Source organism: Pelophylax lessonae, assembly GCF_965119305.1.
Source record: "Pelophylax lessonae genome assembly, chromosome: 9".
Lineage (NCBI taxonomy): Eukaryota > Metazoa > Chordata > Amphibia > Anura > Ranidae > Pelophylax > Pelophylax lessonae.
This window is the reverse complement of record NC_138776.1, coordinates 222,719,739-222,737,719: the sequence shown is the minus strand read 5'-3', so window position 1 is coordinate 222,737,719 and position 17,981 is coordinate 222,719,739. Positions and strand designations below refer to the sequence as shown.

General features: G+C 50.1%; 1 protein-coding gene across 1 annotated transcript in view; it reads left to right on the top strand.

The window, feature by feature from the left end:
• Positions 1-17,981, top strand: part of PRPF19 (pre-mRNA processing factor 19) — a 328,967-nt gene that overhangs the window by 258,412 nt on the left and 52,574 nt on the right. Inside the window, exon 14 of the mRNA XM_082268946.1 lies at positions 17,827-17,932. Coding sequence (XP_082125072.1) covers positions 17,827-17,932 — 106 coding nt within the window. The remainder of the gene's footprint in view (positions 1-17,826; positions 17,933-17,981) is intronic.

Below are 17,981 nucleotides of genomic sequence, written 5' to 3'. Positions count from 1 at the left end.
CGCACGTCTACTAATGGACGATTTGTTTGTGTGTCCGGAAAGCCACAATCTGGTGACTGACATTCAAAGGTGAGAACTTTGCCTTATAGTGGGGTCACACCGGTGCACTGCGGCTTGGTCACAGTGTGATTGTATGTGCGTTTTACCTGGATTTTAGGTGCACTTCTATTGAATTCTATTACACAGTGCGTTTTCTGAAATCGTATCAAAGATGCAACATGCAGGACTTTGATGTAATTTCATGAAAACGCACTTTGTAATAGAAATTCAATAGAAGTCCACCTAAAATCCAGGTAAAACGCACATACAATCACACTGTGACCAAACCGCAGTGCACAGATTATTAGGGATAGGTATAGGGGGGGGGGAATAGGTATAGGGGGATAGGAATGGGGGGGGGGAATAGGTATAGGGAGGGATAGGATGGGGGGGGGATAGGGATAGGGGGGGGATGAGGGTAGGAGGGCAGGTCTGGGTAATAAGAACATGTGTTAATGAAGAGCAGAGTGAAGGGCTGTAGAGAAAGTGCTAATGCTGCATTTTAGGACAGGACTGGGTCAGCTAAATGACTGCTTGGATAGCCCAGAGTTGGGACCAGAGGCTGCAGGACATACAGTGCAGATTTATGGAGTGGACAGCTGAAAGAAGGTGGTGAAGTGTTATTGTGAACAGGAGAGAGGAGCAGAAGACTTGGTGCTGACTTACTATTGTGCAGGCAAGGTAGAGACCACATGCTGCCACAAAGTGAAAGTAAACAACGAGGAAGATTCAAGTGACCTGGCCGAAGAACAAGCTGACAGGGGGGAGGGGAGCTTGTAAAGAGTAGAGTGATAAACAGCTGAAGGAGAGATAAGGCAGAGGTGAAGTGGATGGAATGAACAAGTCCGGGGATCATACATTGTACAGTGACAGGAGGGAGAATGATATTCACCCCTGTCAGGCAGGAGAAGGCAGAAGCTCCCAGTGCGTCCCCCCTTCATCACAGATATGGACACGTCCAGGGCAGATGATACTTGTAACTTTCGGCAGTACACCGGCCCTACCTGCACCCCAAATGGACCAGCCCACCTGGAATTCTCCAGATGCTCCCGATTAGCCAATCCGGGCCTGCCCATAGCCCAGACATATGAAGAATATGGGACATTGTTGTCACATGTACCACAGAGCCAGTACTTGCCAGATATTCCTGCAGCTTCTTTAATGTTGCTGTAGGCCTCTTGGCAGCCTCCTTGACCAGTTTAGTTCTGGTCTTTTCATCAGTTTTTAGGGAAGTCCAGTTCTTGGTATTGTCACTGTTGTGCCATATTTTCTCCACTTGATGACTTTCTTCACTGTGTTCCATGGTCTATCTAATGTCTAGAAAATGATTTTCTCCTGACTGACAGCTGTCTGCGGACCATGGGTTTTGCTGTAGGACTCAACTAAGAAAATGTCAGGAAAGACCTAGAACAGCTGGGGTTAATTAGATGGCAGGTGTGTACTGACTTCAATTTAACATGAGTTTGAATGTGATTGCTTCATTTTGAACACCGCTACATACCCAGTTATAAGAGGGTGTGCACACTTATGCAACCACATTTTATTTTTACTCCCCCTCTAAAAGATTTCAGTTTTTTTTCACTTGAGCTGTACGGTTTTTAGGTCTCATTAGAGGTGGAAAGGGACACACACACACACACACACAAACACACACACACACACACGTGCATCTTAAAAAAAAAAAAAAAAGGAATTTCATCAAAAAAAGGTTATATTATTTCAGTAATTAAATTCAAAAAGTGAAATTCATATATAGATTCATTACACACACACAGATATATTTCAAGCATTTTTTTCTTTTAATTTTGATTTATGGCTTACAGCTTGTGAAAACCCAAAATTCTTTATCTCAAGTAAAAATTAAATTTCTCTCTCGCTCATTGACAGACGTAGTCCTCGGTGATACAGCACCTTCGGGTTATGTTGCCTCCACAGGAGCAGGACTAGACAGGAAATAAAAATGCTCTGGCCACACCCTAGGGGCAGTCCCCGAGGGTATATCCTCTCTCTCTCTGCCACAGCAAATCAGTATTTTTCTGTCTAGTCAGGAGTAAGGACCTAGATACCTTGCTGGGATCTTCGGTCCTGGCAGGATTTTTTTTCTTAAAAAGATTTTTTTAGACAGCTTTTTTCTCCAGTGTTCCTGTGAGATCTTCAAGCAAGAAAGCTGAACTGGGCGACGGGCTGGATGTTGAGATCCGGTGGTCACCCCAGTTCAGCCTACGAGCGCGTGCAGGCCATAGCTCCGCGCTGGGTCGGCCGCGACATAGTCCCACTGGAGGGACTGACCCCGCGAGTTAAACGTCTCGCTGAAACGCCAAGGACCATGAGTCACGGCGTCCGTATTGGTCGACAGCCCTCCCTCCCCGGTGGAGAGGGGTACTGTCAGGAGTTGGTGCCCGCCTGGTTCCGGTATGGGGAGTAGCATGTTCCCCCTTTTCCCCTGACGGGTCTTGTGGTGAACGCGGGCCCCTCTCTGTATGGTAAGGATGAGTTCACCTCTATCCTATAACATGGCACAGATCCCCCTACTTTGAGTGTGATTTTTTGTCCAAAAAGCCAGGAGGCTTGGTTTGGGAGCTGACAATCTAATTGTAATCATGTTAAAAAAGATTGTAATTAGTGGCAGTATGGGTATCTTACTGTGATAATATAAGTATCCTACCAGTCAGTAGCCACGGACATGTAGACTGCTTTCCTAGTCAAGTCTCCAGCGATAGCAGGCCTTCCGAACGGCCATGCGGTCTGCCAGGGCCGGTACCGCCGACCAGGTAAAATCCCCAGGTAGAGAAGGTGTGGTGATGTTCTGCAGTCACGCCGCTATTCGGTACTAACCGCCGTCATTGTTTGCTAGATCGCATGAGGCCGCCATTTTGGCGTAGCCTCGTGTCTCCAGCATGGTGGCGGCCATGTTTGAGGTGATCCAAACACCTCGTGGAGCTAGGGGAGGCGCCGGAAGGCGTGCAGAGGGGCGGAGCCGCCTCCTTTCTTCCTGGGCAGCCAGCCAAAAGACTTCCTGTTTGTGAACACAGCGCTGTAACCTGTTGCAGAGAACTCTGAGCATCAAGTGGTGAGCCTGGGGGTCTATCTCTCTCTCTCTCGATCGATAGGGATCCCTAGCAGGTAACACTGAGGGGCTTTTGTGGCGCTGGGGGTCTGGAAAAAAAAAAAAAAAAAGTTTTTTATTTTAATTTGAATTGTATTTTCCGGGAAATTACTGGAATAATCATGGACCCTGCCACACAAGTACCCCCACCTGTTTCCCTCGAGGGGGCCACGGGACCCGCCGGTGCACAGAGTATGGATGCATTTACAGCAGTTTTGGAGTCTATGGTGGCTCGGGTGGAGGCAGCCTGTCAGGGACAGGGGTCAAGAAAGCGACCCCCGCCTACCCCTATATTATCTGACACCTCTGACTCAGATTCAGAGATGGTCACTGCAGCTGCAGGTCCCTCTGCAAGGGCTGTTATCTCCCTCAGACAGTGAGGAGGACGTTCTTTCTCCCGCTATAATTCAGGAAGAAGCATTGGTGGACGCACTAGTTGTGGCGGTGCGGGAAACCTTAAGACTTGAGGTTTCACCGGCAGAGGCAACTGAAACAGAGATTCCCTTTGGTACTAACAAGCCCATTAAAACGGTGAAGGTTTTTCCTGTACCCAAGTGTTTTGGTAATAAAATTAAAGGAGAATGGGAGCATTCTAAGCGTACCTTTACTATTTCCAAGCGTATTGCTAGACTCTATCCGTTTGAGGAATCCATCATTAAGAAATGGACGGTACCACCAGTGGTGGATCCACCTATTTCCAGGCTGAATAAAGCCACGGTTATCCCAGTGGAGGACACTTCGTCCTTTAAGGATCCGGTGGATCGAAAGATGGAAGCGGAGTCCCGCACTATCTTCTCCCTGATAGGGTCAGCATTTAGACCAGTAATTGTTATTGGTCTAGTTTCCCAGACACTAACGGAATGGGCGAGATTGGTACGCCAAGACCTAAGGGGAAAAGATATCCCCCAGGGAACATCTGATTTGATGGAACAGATTATACAAGGGCTACAGTTTGTCTGTGACGCAGCCTTGGATACCACTCCCCTATTAGGGCATGCATCTATGTCAGCGGTAATCCTCAGACGTGTGCTGTGGTTAAAATGCTGGTCAGCTGACCTAGGTTCCAAAAAGACCTTGACGAATCTCCCCTTTCAGGGGAATCGCCTATTTGGGGCCACCCTAGATGAAATTATTAAGGACGCCACTGGGGGCAAGAGCACTTTCTTGCCACAGGCTGCTAAAGCTAAGGGACCTCGCAACAAGCGAGGACCTTTCTTTACCGCCCATAAAGGGTTCGCACGCCCGGCTGGAACTAGCGGGAAAGGCAAGACTCCTCCAGGAGGGTTCAAGAAAGGCTGGTCGGACAAACAGAGGACCGACTTCAGCCAAACCCGAAGCAAAGGATTACACAGCCTGAAGGTGCGCCCCCACCCGGGTTGAGGGTGGGGGGACGTTTTCACCGGTATTCAGGACATTAGATCGAGCATCGACTACTACTACCGGTGCGATTCTTCCCTTCCAACATTTAAGTACTACAGGGAGCGGTAGTCACCGTTCCCTGAATAGATCTTTTCCTCTACCTTTTCCTAAGATTAGTCTCTATTCCCCACAGGAATTGGATCTGGTTGACCAGACAGACCAAGAAGCCTCTAGCCGGGTGACTTCGGTCCCTGAGGTCCAACCAGAGAAGATCACCGTTCCTGATAGGAATCAGGTATCTGATAAATGTGTGGGAACAGAAAACGACCAGACTTTCTCGGATGGTCGGGGCCAGATAGCTCTAGAGACGCCTGGTTCAGATCCAGTCAGCGCCAGTGGTCCTAGAAATTCTAGGCTGGCCTCGTGAAGCCGGCCTGACCGACTTGGACATGCTAGTCGCAGACATTCCGTGGGAACTTCGTCTCAGGGAGTGTCTGTGGTCTCAAGGACCAATCTACCATCGTGCTTTACAGTCGCTGGTTTTAATGGCCTGGCCATTGAGACCCAAGTACTGAAGGACAGAGGGTTATCAGCTTCAGTCATTCCTACCCTTATTAAAGCAAGGAAAGCGACTTCCAGCAAGGTCTATTATCACACATGGAAGACTTATATTGCGTGGTGCGGATCTTTAGGATTTCCTCCACGTACCTATTCGGTGACTCGAATATTGGCCTTTTTGCAAAAAGGGGTTGAGCAGAAACTAGCCTTGAGCACCATCAAGGGTCAAGTTTCAGCATTAGCAATCTTCTTTCAGAAACCTTTAGCTACCAAGTCCTTGGTGCGGAATTTCATCCAGGGGGTGCGGCACCTGGCTCCACCAGTCCGCGCGCCCTTACCGCCCTGGGATCTTAATTTAGTTTTGTCGGTTCTACAGAAACCTCCCTTTGAAAACATCAGGGAGATTCCCTTGCTTACTTTATCCCAGAAGGTGGCCTTCTTGGTGGCTATCACTTCTGCTCGCAGGGTGTCAGAACTGGCTGCATTATCATGCCAGTCCCCATACCTAGTGATTCATAGGGATAAGGTAGTACTTCATCCTAAGCCATCCTTTCTTCCAAAGGTGGTTTCAGATTTTCATCTGAATGAAGATATTGTACTACCTTCCTTGTGTCCTCAGCCCAATCATCATCGGGAACATGCGTTGCATTCCTTGGATGTGGTTCGGGCAATCAGGGTATACCTGAAAGCTACGGAATCATTCCGTAAGACGGATTCACTTTTTGTGATCACGGATGGCCCCAGAAAGGGGTTGCCTGCATCTGCCGCGACTATTGCCAAATGCATTAGACAGACGGTGGTACAGGCTTATTCTATTAAGGGTCAGAGTCCTCCGTTCCCTGTTAGGGCGCACTCCACTCGAGCGCTCAGTACTTCCTGGGCCTTTCGCCAACAGGCGTCAGTGGTCCAGGTATGTAAGGCGGCCACCTGGTCGTCGGTACATACCTTTACAAAATTTTATAAAATTGATGTGATGGCATCGGCGGATGCCTCTTTTGGCCGCAAAGTGCTGCAGGCCGCAATTTGAGGAGACCGGTGGTCTACCTCGAGGGTTTTTTTCTGTTGAAAAATTTTTTTGTTGAGTCTCATCATTAAGGATGAGCATTGTAAACTTCTAGTTGGCACTGGTTGGGCCTTCTAGATTTGGATTTGATTTCCATTTTCCCACCCCTCATTTGTGATACTGCTCTGGGACTTCCCGAAGGTGCTGTATCACCGAGGACTACGTCTGTCAATGAGCGAGAGAGAAAAATGGATTTTTGTAAAATCTTACCGTAAAATCCTTTTCTCTTAGCTCATTGACAGACGTAGTACCCGCCCCTCTGTTTTTGAGTTGGGTTGGGTTAAATTCTCTAAACACTGCTTTTGTGACATAACTGATTTGCTGCGGCGGAGAGAGAGAGGATATACCCTCGGGGACTGCCCCTAGGGTGTGGCCAGAGCATTTTTATTTCCTGTCTAGTCCTGCTCCTGTGGAGGCAACATAACCCGAAGGTGCTGTATCACCGAGGACTACGTCTGTCAATGAGCTAAGAGAAAAGGATTTTACGGTAAGATTTTACAAAAATCCATTTATTACATAAGACCAGTAAAAAAAAAAAAAAAGTTTTTTTATACAGAAATGTTGGCTTACTGAAAAGTATGTCCATGTAAAGTATAGTATGCACTCAACACTTGGTCGGGGCTCCTTTTGCATGAATTATTGCATCAATAAGGCATGGCATGGAGGCGAACAGCCCAGGCTGGATCCTTGAAGCCCAGGCTGCTTTGATGCTTTTGACATCCTTCAGCTCATCTGCATTGTTGGGTCTGGTGTCTCCTCTTCCGCTCGACAATACCCCACAGATTCTCTGAGGTTTAGGTCAGGCGAGTTTGCTGGCCAATCAAGCACAATGATACCATGATCCAGAGGCGTAACTAGAGCCTTCAGGGCCCCGATGCAAGAAACCATGAAGGGCCCCCCCAGATCCCTGGCCGGGGCCCTTCCCTTCAAGCCCAGGGCTCTTCCCACTAATCCTGGGGCTCTTTACTCTCGTTGCATGGCCTTTTATTACGGACCCGCAGCAGGATCCTTTCACAAGTTCTGCAGTGGGCTCCCTTCCTGCAATCTTTGGGCCTCCCCACAGTGGTGCAATGCCAGGGCCCGGTCGCAAGTGTGACTTTTGCAATCCTGGAAGTTCACCCACTGGTTTGCTACTGGGCCCCCTGGAGCATGGGGCCCGGTAGCAATCGCAACCCCTGCAACCCCTGTAGTTACGCCCCTGCCATGATCATTAAACCAGGTATTGGTACTTTTGGCAATGTGGGAAGGTGCCAAGCCTTGCTGGAAAATTAAATCAGCATCACCATAAAGCTGGTCAGCAGAGTGCAGCATGAAGTGCTCTACAATTGTCTGGTAGAGGGCTGCACTGATTTTGGACTTGATAAAACACAGTGGACCAACACAAGCAAATAACAAGGCTCCCCAAATCATCACTGAATGTGGAAACTTCACACTGGAATACTCAAATTGTCATATTAAGTTATTTCTCACACACGGCATATGCCTACCTACAATTACACCCGAAAATACATTTTGCTACTCCTGAGTATGGCAATACCACTTGTGAGACTTTTACACATCCAAGTAGCACCTCTAGGTGTTCTAGCAGCATAAAAAACACATCATTTTATTCCTACCTATCACACTTTTGAAGGCCCTGGAGCACCAGGACAATAGAAACGCCCATAAAATGACCCCATTTTGAAAAGCAAACACCCCAACATATATTCTGTGAGGCATTAGAAGTCTTTTGAACAGGTCGTCGTGTTTTTTTTTTTTTTTTTCAGAAAATTTGGAAAGGAAATTAAAACAAATTTTCTTTTTCGCTCATTGCCGGACACAGCTCCATATCATCTTTGACTCTAGGGTAATGCTTCTCTACAAAGGAGTAGGACTAGGGGGAAACAAAACTTGACTATGTCACTAGGGCTGTCCTAGGGGGTATAGTTCCTGCTATAGAACTTCAGTTTTTTCTGCCTAGTCAGGAGTAAGGACCTGGTTCCCTGCTGGGATCTGTGGTCCTGGCTTTTTTCCCTTTTTTAAATAGATTTTTTTTTTTCCTTTTATTATTTTCTATTTCCTGTGAGAACTACCTGCTGGACTGGGCGACGTACTGGATATCCTAGATCCTTATGGGCTTCCCAGTCTGGCCTGCGAGCGCAACCCAACTATTAGCTCTGGGCTAGGTTGGCTGCGACATAGACCCACTGGATGGGGGCTGGCTGGCGATTGAAACACCTCGCGAGGATGCATAGCCATGGTATCGACACTGGTCACGGCCAGAGTCACAGTGTACCTCTGGCCCGCAGCACCTCCATTCCAAAATGGAGTGGTGAACTGTCAGGAGTGGTGCCCTCTCGGTTTCCCAGGTGTGGTTAGTGTCCCCCCTCTCCTCTGGGGAAATATTGGGGTAGACGAGGGCCCTTCCTTTGGTTGGTAGCTCCCATTTGTGCCCTTCCTTGTCTCATGGTTTTTCACCCCTACCTAGCAGTGTTCCTCTGTACTGGTCGCCCTCACCTACCCCTCTTAGGGTGAACAGGCTGTTGTGGGTGTGGGGTGTCCTGGTGATGGGCTAGAGGGAGGCCGGAGAGCGCTGTCGGTGACTTTTTTGAGGTTCCTGCGGCGAGTGGCTGCACAGGGGTCCCTGTGAGGGCCCCCCTGGTGGACTACAAGTACCTGTATGGGTGCTGCTTGGCGCCGCCATTTACTTGTGGATGGCTGTATTCAGCTTCTGCGGCCATGTTTGTGTAGTCCAGCGGCCATGTTTTTGGTGTTTCCCATTGAAGTCGATGCGGCTGCCATTTTGTTGTAGCATGTGGAGCGGTGAAGCGGCGGTGAGCCTCTAGTGGCAGTAACTGCACTTTCTCTTCCTTTTCTGATCACAGCTTGGCTCTCTGTATCCAGTTCTGAATAGGTGGTGGTGAGTCCCTGCAGGTATACAGCTCCCTCTTCTGCTATAGCAGCACCGCTGTTGCGCTGGGGTTTTTTTTACATTTTAAGGGCAGCCTCTGATTTACCCATGGAGTCCCTGGAGCAGGTATCGCCACCTGACCCACTCTCAGAAGCTGCGGGACCCTCTGGGTCTCAGTCTGCCCTGACGGCCACGACAGCGGTCCTACAGTTACTTGTATCAAAGGTTGATATGGCTTTTTAAAAGCGGTCTAGCAAGAAGCGCCCTCACCTGTATCCTCTGCCTCCTCAGAGTCTGAGGTGGATTTTGCCGCTGCGGATGCGAGTCAACCCACTGGGTCAGCGTCCACGCACCCTGAGTGCTCTGACATGAGGACGGCTTTTTCCACTACAGCCGCGCATGAAAAGGCGCTTGTGGAGGCACTGATTGTATCAGTGCGGAGCATTTTAAAATTGGAGGACACAGCTACTGCTGCATCGGCTGTGCTGGTACAATTTCGCACCTGTAGGCCATCCAAGGGGACAAAGGTGTTTCCTTTTCCTTGTTATTTTGATGAGATTGTCGCTAGTCAGTAGGGATCCCCGAAACGCATGGTTGGAATACCGAAGCGTTTTGCCAGGAGATATCCTTTGCAGAGTCTCTTTTAAAGAAGCTGACAAATCCACCTGTGGTTCCAGAGTTGGAACGTTTTCAGTGATTTTATTCAAATCTGTTTACTGTTCCCAAGAAGGAAGGCAAGGTCCATCCAATTTTGGATCTCAAGGCCCTGATTGAGAAATTCCAGTCCATTCGCACAGTGGTGGCGTCCCTTCATCAAGGGGATTTTCTGGCCTCTCTCACTATCAAGGACGCTTACCTTTATATCCCAATATATGTAGGGCATCATCGTTTTCTTTATTTTGCCGTGGGAGAGGAACATTATCAGTTTGTGACATTACCCATTGGTCTCGCCTCAGCTCCTCTGGCATTCTCAAAAGTGTTGGCACCGGGGTTAGCCTTGCTCAGGCAGAGGGGGATCGTGGTACTGGGGTACCTGGATGATCTCCTTCTGCGAGCAGTGTCTTCGTCTGTCTGAAAAGATGATCAGAACATCACTGTGCAAACTCTGCAAGAGTTTGGCTGGACGCTGAAATTACAGGAATCAGCTCTGACTCTGTCCCAACAAGCTGGACTATCTGGGCCAGACTTTTGATTCAGCCTCAGCCCGGGTGTTTCTCCTGGAGGCAAAACTGCAGCAGTTGCAGCATGCAGTGACTGACCAAGCTGTCCGAGTGACTACCCAAGCTGTCCAAGCTGCTGATAGCGAAGGGTACTGCCGACGGATGTGTGCCTCAGGCAGCCAGATCAGACCAAAACTTGAGGCTGACAGGACTGGCTGTCCAAGCGACTGACCAAGCTGTCTGAGTTGCTGATCAAGCTAACAGAGCTGCCGGTGACTCACACGGCTGGATCGGGCCCCATATTTGGGCCGTGGCTGCGGCCTATTTGCGGCTGGCTGTTCGAGCTGCTGACTGGGTTGATAGAGCTGAGGATGGGTGCCCGCCTCGGGGGGGGGGGGGATGGGACTATATGGAGTGCATGGCGCCATCCTTGAATGGGGGGGGGGTGCTGTTTTTTTGTGTCCTCTATGGAGGGCGACCCTTAGGCTTAATAGGTGGTCCTTTTGTGGACCTTTAGCGGTGTCTGCTTGTGGGACTGTAGTCGGCGACCTCCCCTACTTGTTATGTTCTCAGGTTGAGCTTAGCATATAGCGACTTTTCTGGGTCTGCGTCCACACACTTCGGGTGCTCTGACGGTGAGGATGATTCCTCTTTTACTGCACATGCAAAGGCACTGGTGGGTGCACTGATTGTATCGGTGCAGGAAACTTTAAAACAGGGGTGCAGCTGCTGCCGCCTGGGAGGGTGCCGGTCCCCCTGGGGGCCGCAGATCCTCTAAAGCGGCAAAGGTATTTCCTTTTTCCCACCTTCTGTGACAAAATTGTCACGAGTCAGTGGAGTTGTCCTAAATTAAATATATGGCAGTGCCTAAGCATTTCTATGGACGATATCTCTTGAGGAGTCTCTGAGTACATAGGCAGTCCCACCTGTGGTGGACTTCCAGGCTGGATAAATCCACTGTGGCCGGTTCGGTCCTTAGGCTGGTGTTCACCATAGCATGGTGTACCTGACTTTCCCGATTGGGCAAAGCTTTTGCGCCAAGATCCGGAGGGGGAAATTGTTCCTCCTGCCTTTGCAGAGCTGGTGGACTAGTTGGTCAAGGGGTTGCAGTTCGTCTGTGATGCCTCTCTGGATGCCGCTCCCTTAGCCTTTTGGCTGTCCGTGACAGCAATGATCCTTCAGCACATGATATGGCTAAAATGCTGGTCTGCGGACCAGACTTTCCAGAAGGCCTCATGTGATCTTCCCTTTGTGGAGAATCGTCTTTTGGAGCCTCCCTGGAAAGACCACCTCTGGAGGTTCCATTAGGACCTGGTCTGGTATGCCGAGAGAAGGTCCTTCCAGACCACCTGCAGACAAACACCCCTTCTATCTGAAGGGGCGCTCTCATCCGTAACTCGGATGGGGAAGGATGGCTTTGCTTCTTTCCGGACCCGTGGACCTACCTGATTCAAGACAAGTGGGTCCACGAGTTGATTCGGTCCGGCTACAAGATCAAGTTTTCGGTCTTCTCCTCCAGAGAGGGTCTTTCCTTCCAACCTGAGTTTATCCCCAGATCGCCTATGAGGTCTCTTCGGGACAGTGCAAGACTTGCTTGTACAAAGGGGGCTTGTTCCAGTCTCGGAATCAGAATGTTTGTTTCTTGTTTGCAGGTCCCAGGAAGGAAAGCGAGGTTGGTACAATCTTGGACCTCAAGCTCTGAACCGCTTTGTGCGGGTACAGATGTTTTGAATTGAGTCCATTCATACGGTAGTGGCATCCCTACATCAGGGGGATATTCTGGCCTCTATCGATAGCAAGGACGCTTACCTTCATGTCAATCATCCGCACCACCTCCGCTTGCTGTGGTGCGAGGAGCATTATCAAGAGGTCTCACTTCAGGTTTTGGCAAGTGTTGGCATTGTTGTGACAGCAGGGAATTGCGGTCCGGGAGTACCTGGATGATCTGATGCGAGCAGAGTCTCCAACTGCTCTGAAGGGAAACCCGGGAGATTACTGTGGGGACTCTGCAGGAGATTGGTTGAAAATTAAATTTCCAGGTGTTGGCTCTGGTTCCGTCCACCTAGTTGGACTATCTCGGTCTGTTCTGGACTCGGCCTCAGCCAGGGTGTTCCTCCCATGGGACGAGATTCAAAAATCTGTCCACACGAGACCTCTGCAAACAGAGATTCTTGCCATGTGGGGCAAGAATCTGCAGTCTCTAGACAATTTAATCCTGTTGAGCTGGGGAAAGAGAAGGTCCCTGATTCGGTGGATTCGCTCTCCGGCATTTTGACAGGATAAACCTTCCTTCCCCTGTAATGGACGGTGGTCACCACGGATGCCAGTCTGTCTGCGTAGGGTGGCGTTTTTTGGCACGGAATGTGCTCAGGGGGTCTGGACTTACTGATCGATATACTGGACATTTCCTCCAGAGGTGTTAAATCAGTTGTCTCTCTGGGGAGGAACTCCCGAGGTGGTACTTTTAACGTAACTGCGACCCACACTGTGTTTGTGGGTTTTTGTCAGTATACGGCTTCCTCCAGTCTTGAACATAGATATCAGATATTCTAGCCGCCCCGCATACAAAGCTAGCCGACAACTTAGCTTGTACAAGTTCTTGAGCCTTCTCCTTTATTGAACAACTCACACAGATTATATGCAGCATGGACATCCCCCTCCTGATCAGATTACCCCATCAGGTCAGGGGTTGCCTGATTACATTATCATATGCAGATGAAATTGTATACAGAAAAATTAACCTGAACGAATTATCTAGCCATCTGGACAGAAACAATATGTGAGTTCATTAACAATTAACAATGGGACAGACGGGCTTAACAGAATACACATCACACCTTAATACACAGACAATAGGAAGAGACCACCAGTGACAGACTCTCCGTCTCTGACATTGAAACTGTTTTTTCTTGTGGCAATTGTATTATCGGAGGGGGTTCTTTCAATTGGTGCAGGAGGCCGGGAGGTCTGCGGGAACCGCCGATTTAAAGGGCCAGCGTCCCTTTTTCTTTATATGGCAAAATTGGACTCTCAGGATAACAAATTCCCTGCAGACCTGGTGGGGGCTTCGAGTATCCGTGAATCCTCTTCCACGGCCTCATTATCTGCTGCTCTTGCGACTTTGGTGTCCAAAGTGGATCTGCTGATTTCGGAATGCTCTGATAAAAAACGGCCTATGCCCTCCCAGTCCTCGGACTCTGAGCCTGAATTCTGAAGGGGTGGAGGAGGAATCTTCCTCCTCGGTGGCACGGGAACGCGCTGCGATGGATGCCCTCATTAGTGCCATTGAGAAAACTCTCAATCTTGACGATAAGCAAGTAAGCGGGCTGCTTTCGGGTTCCAAAGGGCACAGAAGTCAGGTGAGGTTTTTCCCTGTCCTGAGTAGTTTCACACAATTGTGACTGACCAGTGGCGTTGCATTAAATATATGCTGGTGGTGCCTGTGGCGTTGCATTAAACATAGGCACCACCAGCATAAGTGATTTTTCCCACGGCTATCCCTTCTTGGAGGCCATGCACAAACGTTGGACGTTATCCTCTAAAGTGGTCCACGCGGTCTCTAGACTGAATGGATCCACCTTAATGCCTGTGGAGGACTCCCCGGTGTTCGTAGACCCAGCTGATAGGTGCGTGGAGGTGCTTTCCCACCACGTTTACTTGGTGGCGGGCTCCCTGTTACAACCTGTTCTTTGCCTCGTTGTTGGCCTCTCAGGCTCTCACGGCATGGTCCAAGGTGCTTCGGAGCACCCTGGTGCCGGAGTCGGCCTCTCCGACTGCCCCTTGACATGGTGGATCAGATTACCCAGACTGAGATGTACCTGTGTGACGCGGTCTTGGATGAGGCTCCGTTAGTCGCTCGGTTGTCTGGGGTCGGGGTCGCGATCTTCCGCATTATTTGGCTAAACAGCTGGTCGGCTGACCACGCTTCCAAAAAGACGATGTCCGATGTTCCTTATGTGGGGAGTCGTCTTTTTGGGGACACTCTGGATCTGTTGATTAAGGGGCTTGGGGGGGGGAAAGAGTACTCTGTTGCCTCTGATCACTAAGGGTAAGTCCCCCGCACTAGGCGGGGGCCTTCCTTTTAAAGCTCAGCGTGGGTCCTTTCATGCCTTCGGAGCGCAGGACAAGGGCAAATCTTTTAAGCCCTCCGGTTTTTACAAAAAGCCGTGGTCGGGTAAGCCAAAGGCCGGTCAGTCTGGCTCGGCGGCCCAGTCCACCTCTTCCTGAAGGGCCGCCCTCACTCCTCTTAGGGGTGGGGAATGTCTGCGTTGCTTTCTGGAACTTCCTGGTTGTCCAGCATTCGGGACAGGTGGGTTCAAGAGCTGATTCGTTTAGGGTACAAGATCGAGTTTTGATCTCGCCCCGAAGACAAAATTCTTCCCGTCCAATCTTCAGCTGACTCCCGATTGTCTCAGAGCTCTCATAGGGGCAGTGCAAGATCTGCTCGCCCAGGGAGTCATTGTGCCCGTACTTTCACGGGACAGGTTTCGCGGTTTTTTACTCCAACCTGTTCACAGTGCCCAGGAAACAGGGCAACATGCGTCCGATTCTGGACCTCAAGTCTCTGCACCACTTTGTGCGGGTGCAGAAGTTCCGGATGGAATCCATCGGGTCGGTAGTGGCGTCGTTGAGTCCAGGGGACTTCCTGGCCTCCATCGACTTGAAGGGATACGTATCTGCACATCCCTATCTGCGAGGGTCGTCAGAGATAACTCTGCTTCGCGGTGGCAGGGGCGCATTACCAGTTTGTGGCGTTACCCTTTGATCTCGCTTCGGCTCCCAGGGTTTTCACCAAGGTTTTGGCTCAGGTGCTGGTTTTACTGCGTTTAAAGGGGATTGCGGTCCTCGGCTATCTGGACGACCTCCTGTTAGTCAAGCTCATGTGCAACTTTGACGAGCGATCTGGCCATGACGGTTCAGACACTCCAGGAGTTCGGTTGGACCTTCAATTTTCAGAAGTCGGCACTGACTCCTTCAGTTCGTCTTCAGTACTTGGGGATGGTCCTGGACTCGGCTCAGGCACGAGTTTTCCTTCCAGAGGACATCAGGGACAACGATCTCGCCTCCTTGTAGACCTGTATGCGGTCTCTGGGTCTGATGGTTTTGGCTTTCGAAGCCGTCCCGTTTGCTCAATTTCACACAGGGATTTTGCGGGCGGAGATCCTGGCCAGATTTCTCATAGCCACCAAGTACGGTCTGATCTTTTGTGGTGGCTCTGGTCGCCGACTGACACCGGGCCAGTCCTTCCGGCCTCTGCTGTGGACGGTGCTCACCACGGATGCCAGCCTGTCGGGCTGGGAAGGAGTTCAGGGCACGCTTTGTGCCCAGGGGACGTGGTCGGCAGAGTAGCTTTCCTTGCCAATAAACGTCTTGGAGGTCCGAGCAATCAATCTCTGTTCCGTTGGGTCATCTCAACTTCGGGGTTTCCCGTTCGGGTATAGACGAACAACGCCACGGCTGTGGCTTATATCAATCTCCAAGGGGGCACCAAGAGTGCCCGGGCGGCCAAGGAAGTGGCCGGGATCCTGTCTTGGGCCGAATCGCATGTTTCAGCGATTTCGGCAGTTCACATTCCGGGTGTGGAGAACTGGCAGGCAGACTATATGGCAGACAGACTATCTGAGTCGCCAGACCTTGGACCAGGGAGAATGGTCTCTTCATCCAGAGGTGTTTTGCCTCCTGTGTGCCTGGTGGGGGACTCCGGACGTGGATCTGTTCACGTCCCGTCTCAACAAAAAGGTGGGAAGGTTCGTGGCCAGAACCCGTGATCCTCTGGTGGTGCCTTGGCACCGGTATCGGCTGATGTATGCCTGGCACCGGTATCGGCTGATGTATGCCTTCCCTCTGATTCCACTGTTGTCCAGGTTCCTCCGCAGGTTGGCGTCAGAACGGATTAGGTCATTCTGGTGGGCCCAGACTGGCCGCGTCGGTCCTGGTACGTGGATATCGTTCAGATGGTCTTCGAAACCTCCCTGGCGGCTTCCGCTGAGACACGATCTTCTGTCTCAGGGGCCGATCTTCCATCCTGTTTTTCAGTCTCTGGCTTCCACGGCGTGGCTGTTGCAAGCCAGGTCTTGAGTGATAGGGGTCTTCCGCATGCGGTCATCCCTACCTTGTTTAAGGCTCGTAAAGCTTCTTCTAGAATGATTTGTCATCACATCTGGACGGGGTATATTGCCGGGTGCGAGTAGCATGGTTTCCGTCCTCGCTCCTTCTCGGTTCTCTGTGGCGAAGGTTTTGGCCTTCCTGCAGGAAGGGGTGGATCAGCGTTTGGCGCTGACCATGATAAAGGGTCAGTTATCAGCCTTGGCCATCTTTTTTCCAGTGTGCCTTGGTGGCTAATTCTTTGATTCGCACTTTTGTCCAAGGGGTGCGGCATCTGGGTCCCCAGAGGAAGGCTCCCTTGCCTCCCTGGGACCTGAATTTTGTGTTGTCTGTGTTACAACGACCTCCCTTTGAGAACATCCAAAAGATTCCTCTGCCTGTGTTTTTCCAGAAAGTTGCTTTTCTGGTAGCTATCACGTCTGCTCACAGAGTGTCTGAACTGGCGACTTTGTCTTGCCATTCTCCTTATCTGGTGATTCATGGGGATATAGTGGTTCTGCGACCCTATCTGTCTTTTGTTCCCAAGTTGGTTTTGTCTTTCCACCTCAATGAGGATATTGTGTTGCCTTCGCTTTGCGTGAAGCCCAAGCATCCCAAGGAGGTGGCTTTGCATTCCTTGGATGTGGTCCGGGTTTTGCTTTCCGTCGCAGACTCTCTTCGGAAGTCTGATTCCCTGTTTGTTCTTCCTGAGGGACCTCGGAAGGGCTCGACTGCGTCCGTGGTGACCGTTTCTAAGTGTATCAGACAGACGATTGGTCAGGCCTATTCCATCAAGGGGCATGTTCCTCCTTTCCCTGTAAAGGCCCATTCTACTAGAGCCGTCAGTGCCTCTTGGGTTTTTCGCCATCAGGCTTCTGTGGCTCAGGTGTGCAATGCGGCGAACTGGTCGTCTGGGCACACTTTCTCACGATTCTGCAGAATTGATGTACTGGCACCCTCGGAAGCTTCCTTAGGCCACATGGTTTTGAGATGCGGCGGTTGTTTGCAGAGACATATTTTTGTCTGTCTCTTCCTTGGGGTGTTTTTTTGGTTACCTTTCAGTTGGTTACATCTTCCCAACCTCACACTTGCACTGCTTTGGGACGTCCCAATAGTGAAGGCTACATGGATGGGCAGCGACTGTCAGAGGACATAAGAGAAAATAGAACTTACCTTAAAATTATTTTCTCTGAGTCCTCTGACAGTCGCTGCCCCCCGCCCCTCTGGTCTTTTGGATATGGGGGTTATTGCCTTCCGATACTGCTTGCAACAAACTGAGGACCAGTGGTAACTGGATCAGGATAATGGCTGGGGACGGCCCCCTAGAGGTGTGTCTAAGCATAGAAAAGTTTTTATTAACATTTAAAACTGCCTAGCTTACTCCTGCAGAGGGCGCCATTACCCAATAGTGAAGGCTTCATGGATGGGCGGCGACTGTCGGAGGACTTTTGCGGTAAGTTCTTACAAAAATTCTATTTTTTCCCCATGTAGTATTTAAAACATTACATTTTTCATTTTTCTTTGTGTGTATAATATGCTCCATTTGTTTTCATTTTTCTCTGTACAGGTTCGATCTCTTGTGTTTGATCAGAGTGGTACTTACCTTGCTGTTGGAGGCACGGATATACAGGTTTATATCTGCAAGCAGTGGGCGGAAGTTCTGCATTTCACAGGTCAGTTTTATTTGCAAATCAGGTTTGCTTTTAAAGGTAACTCCAGTAA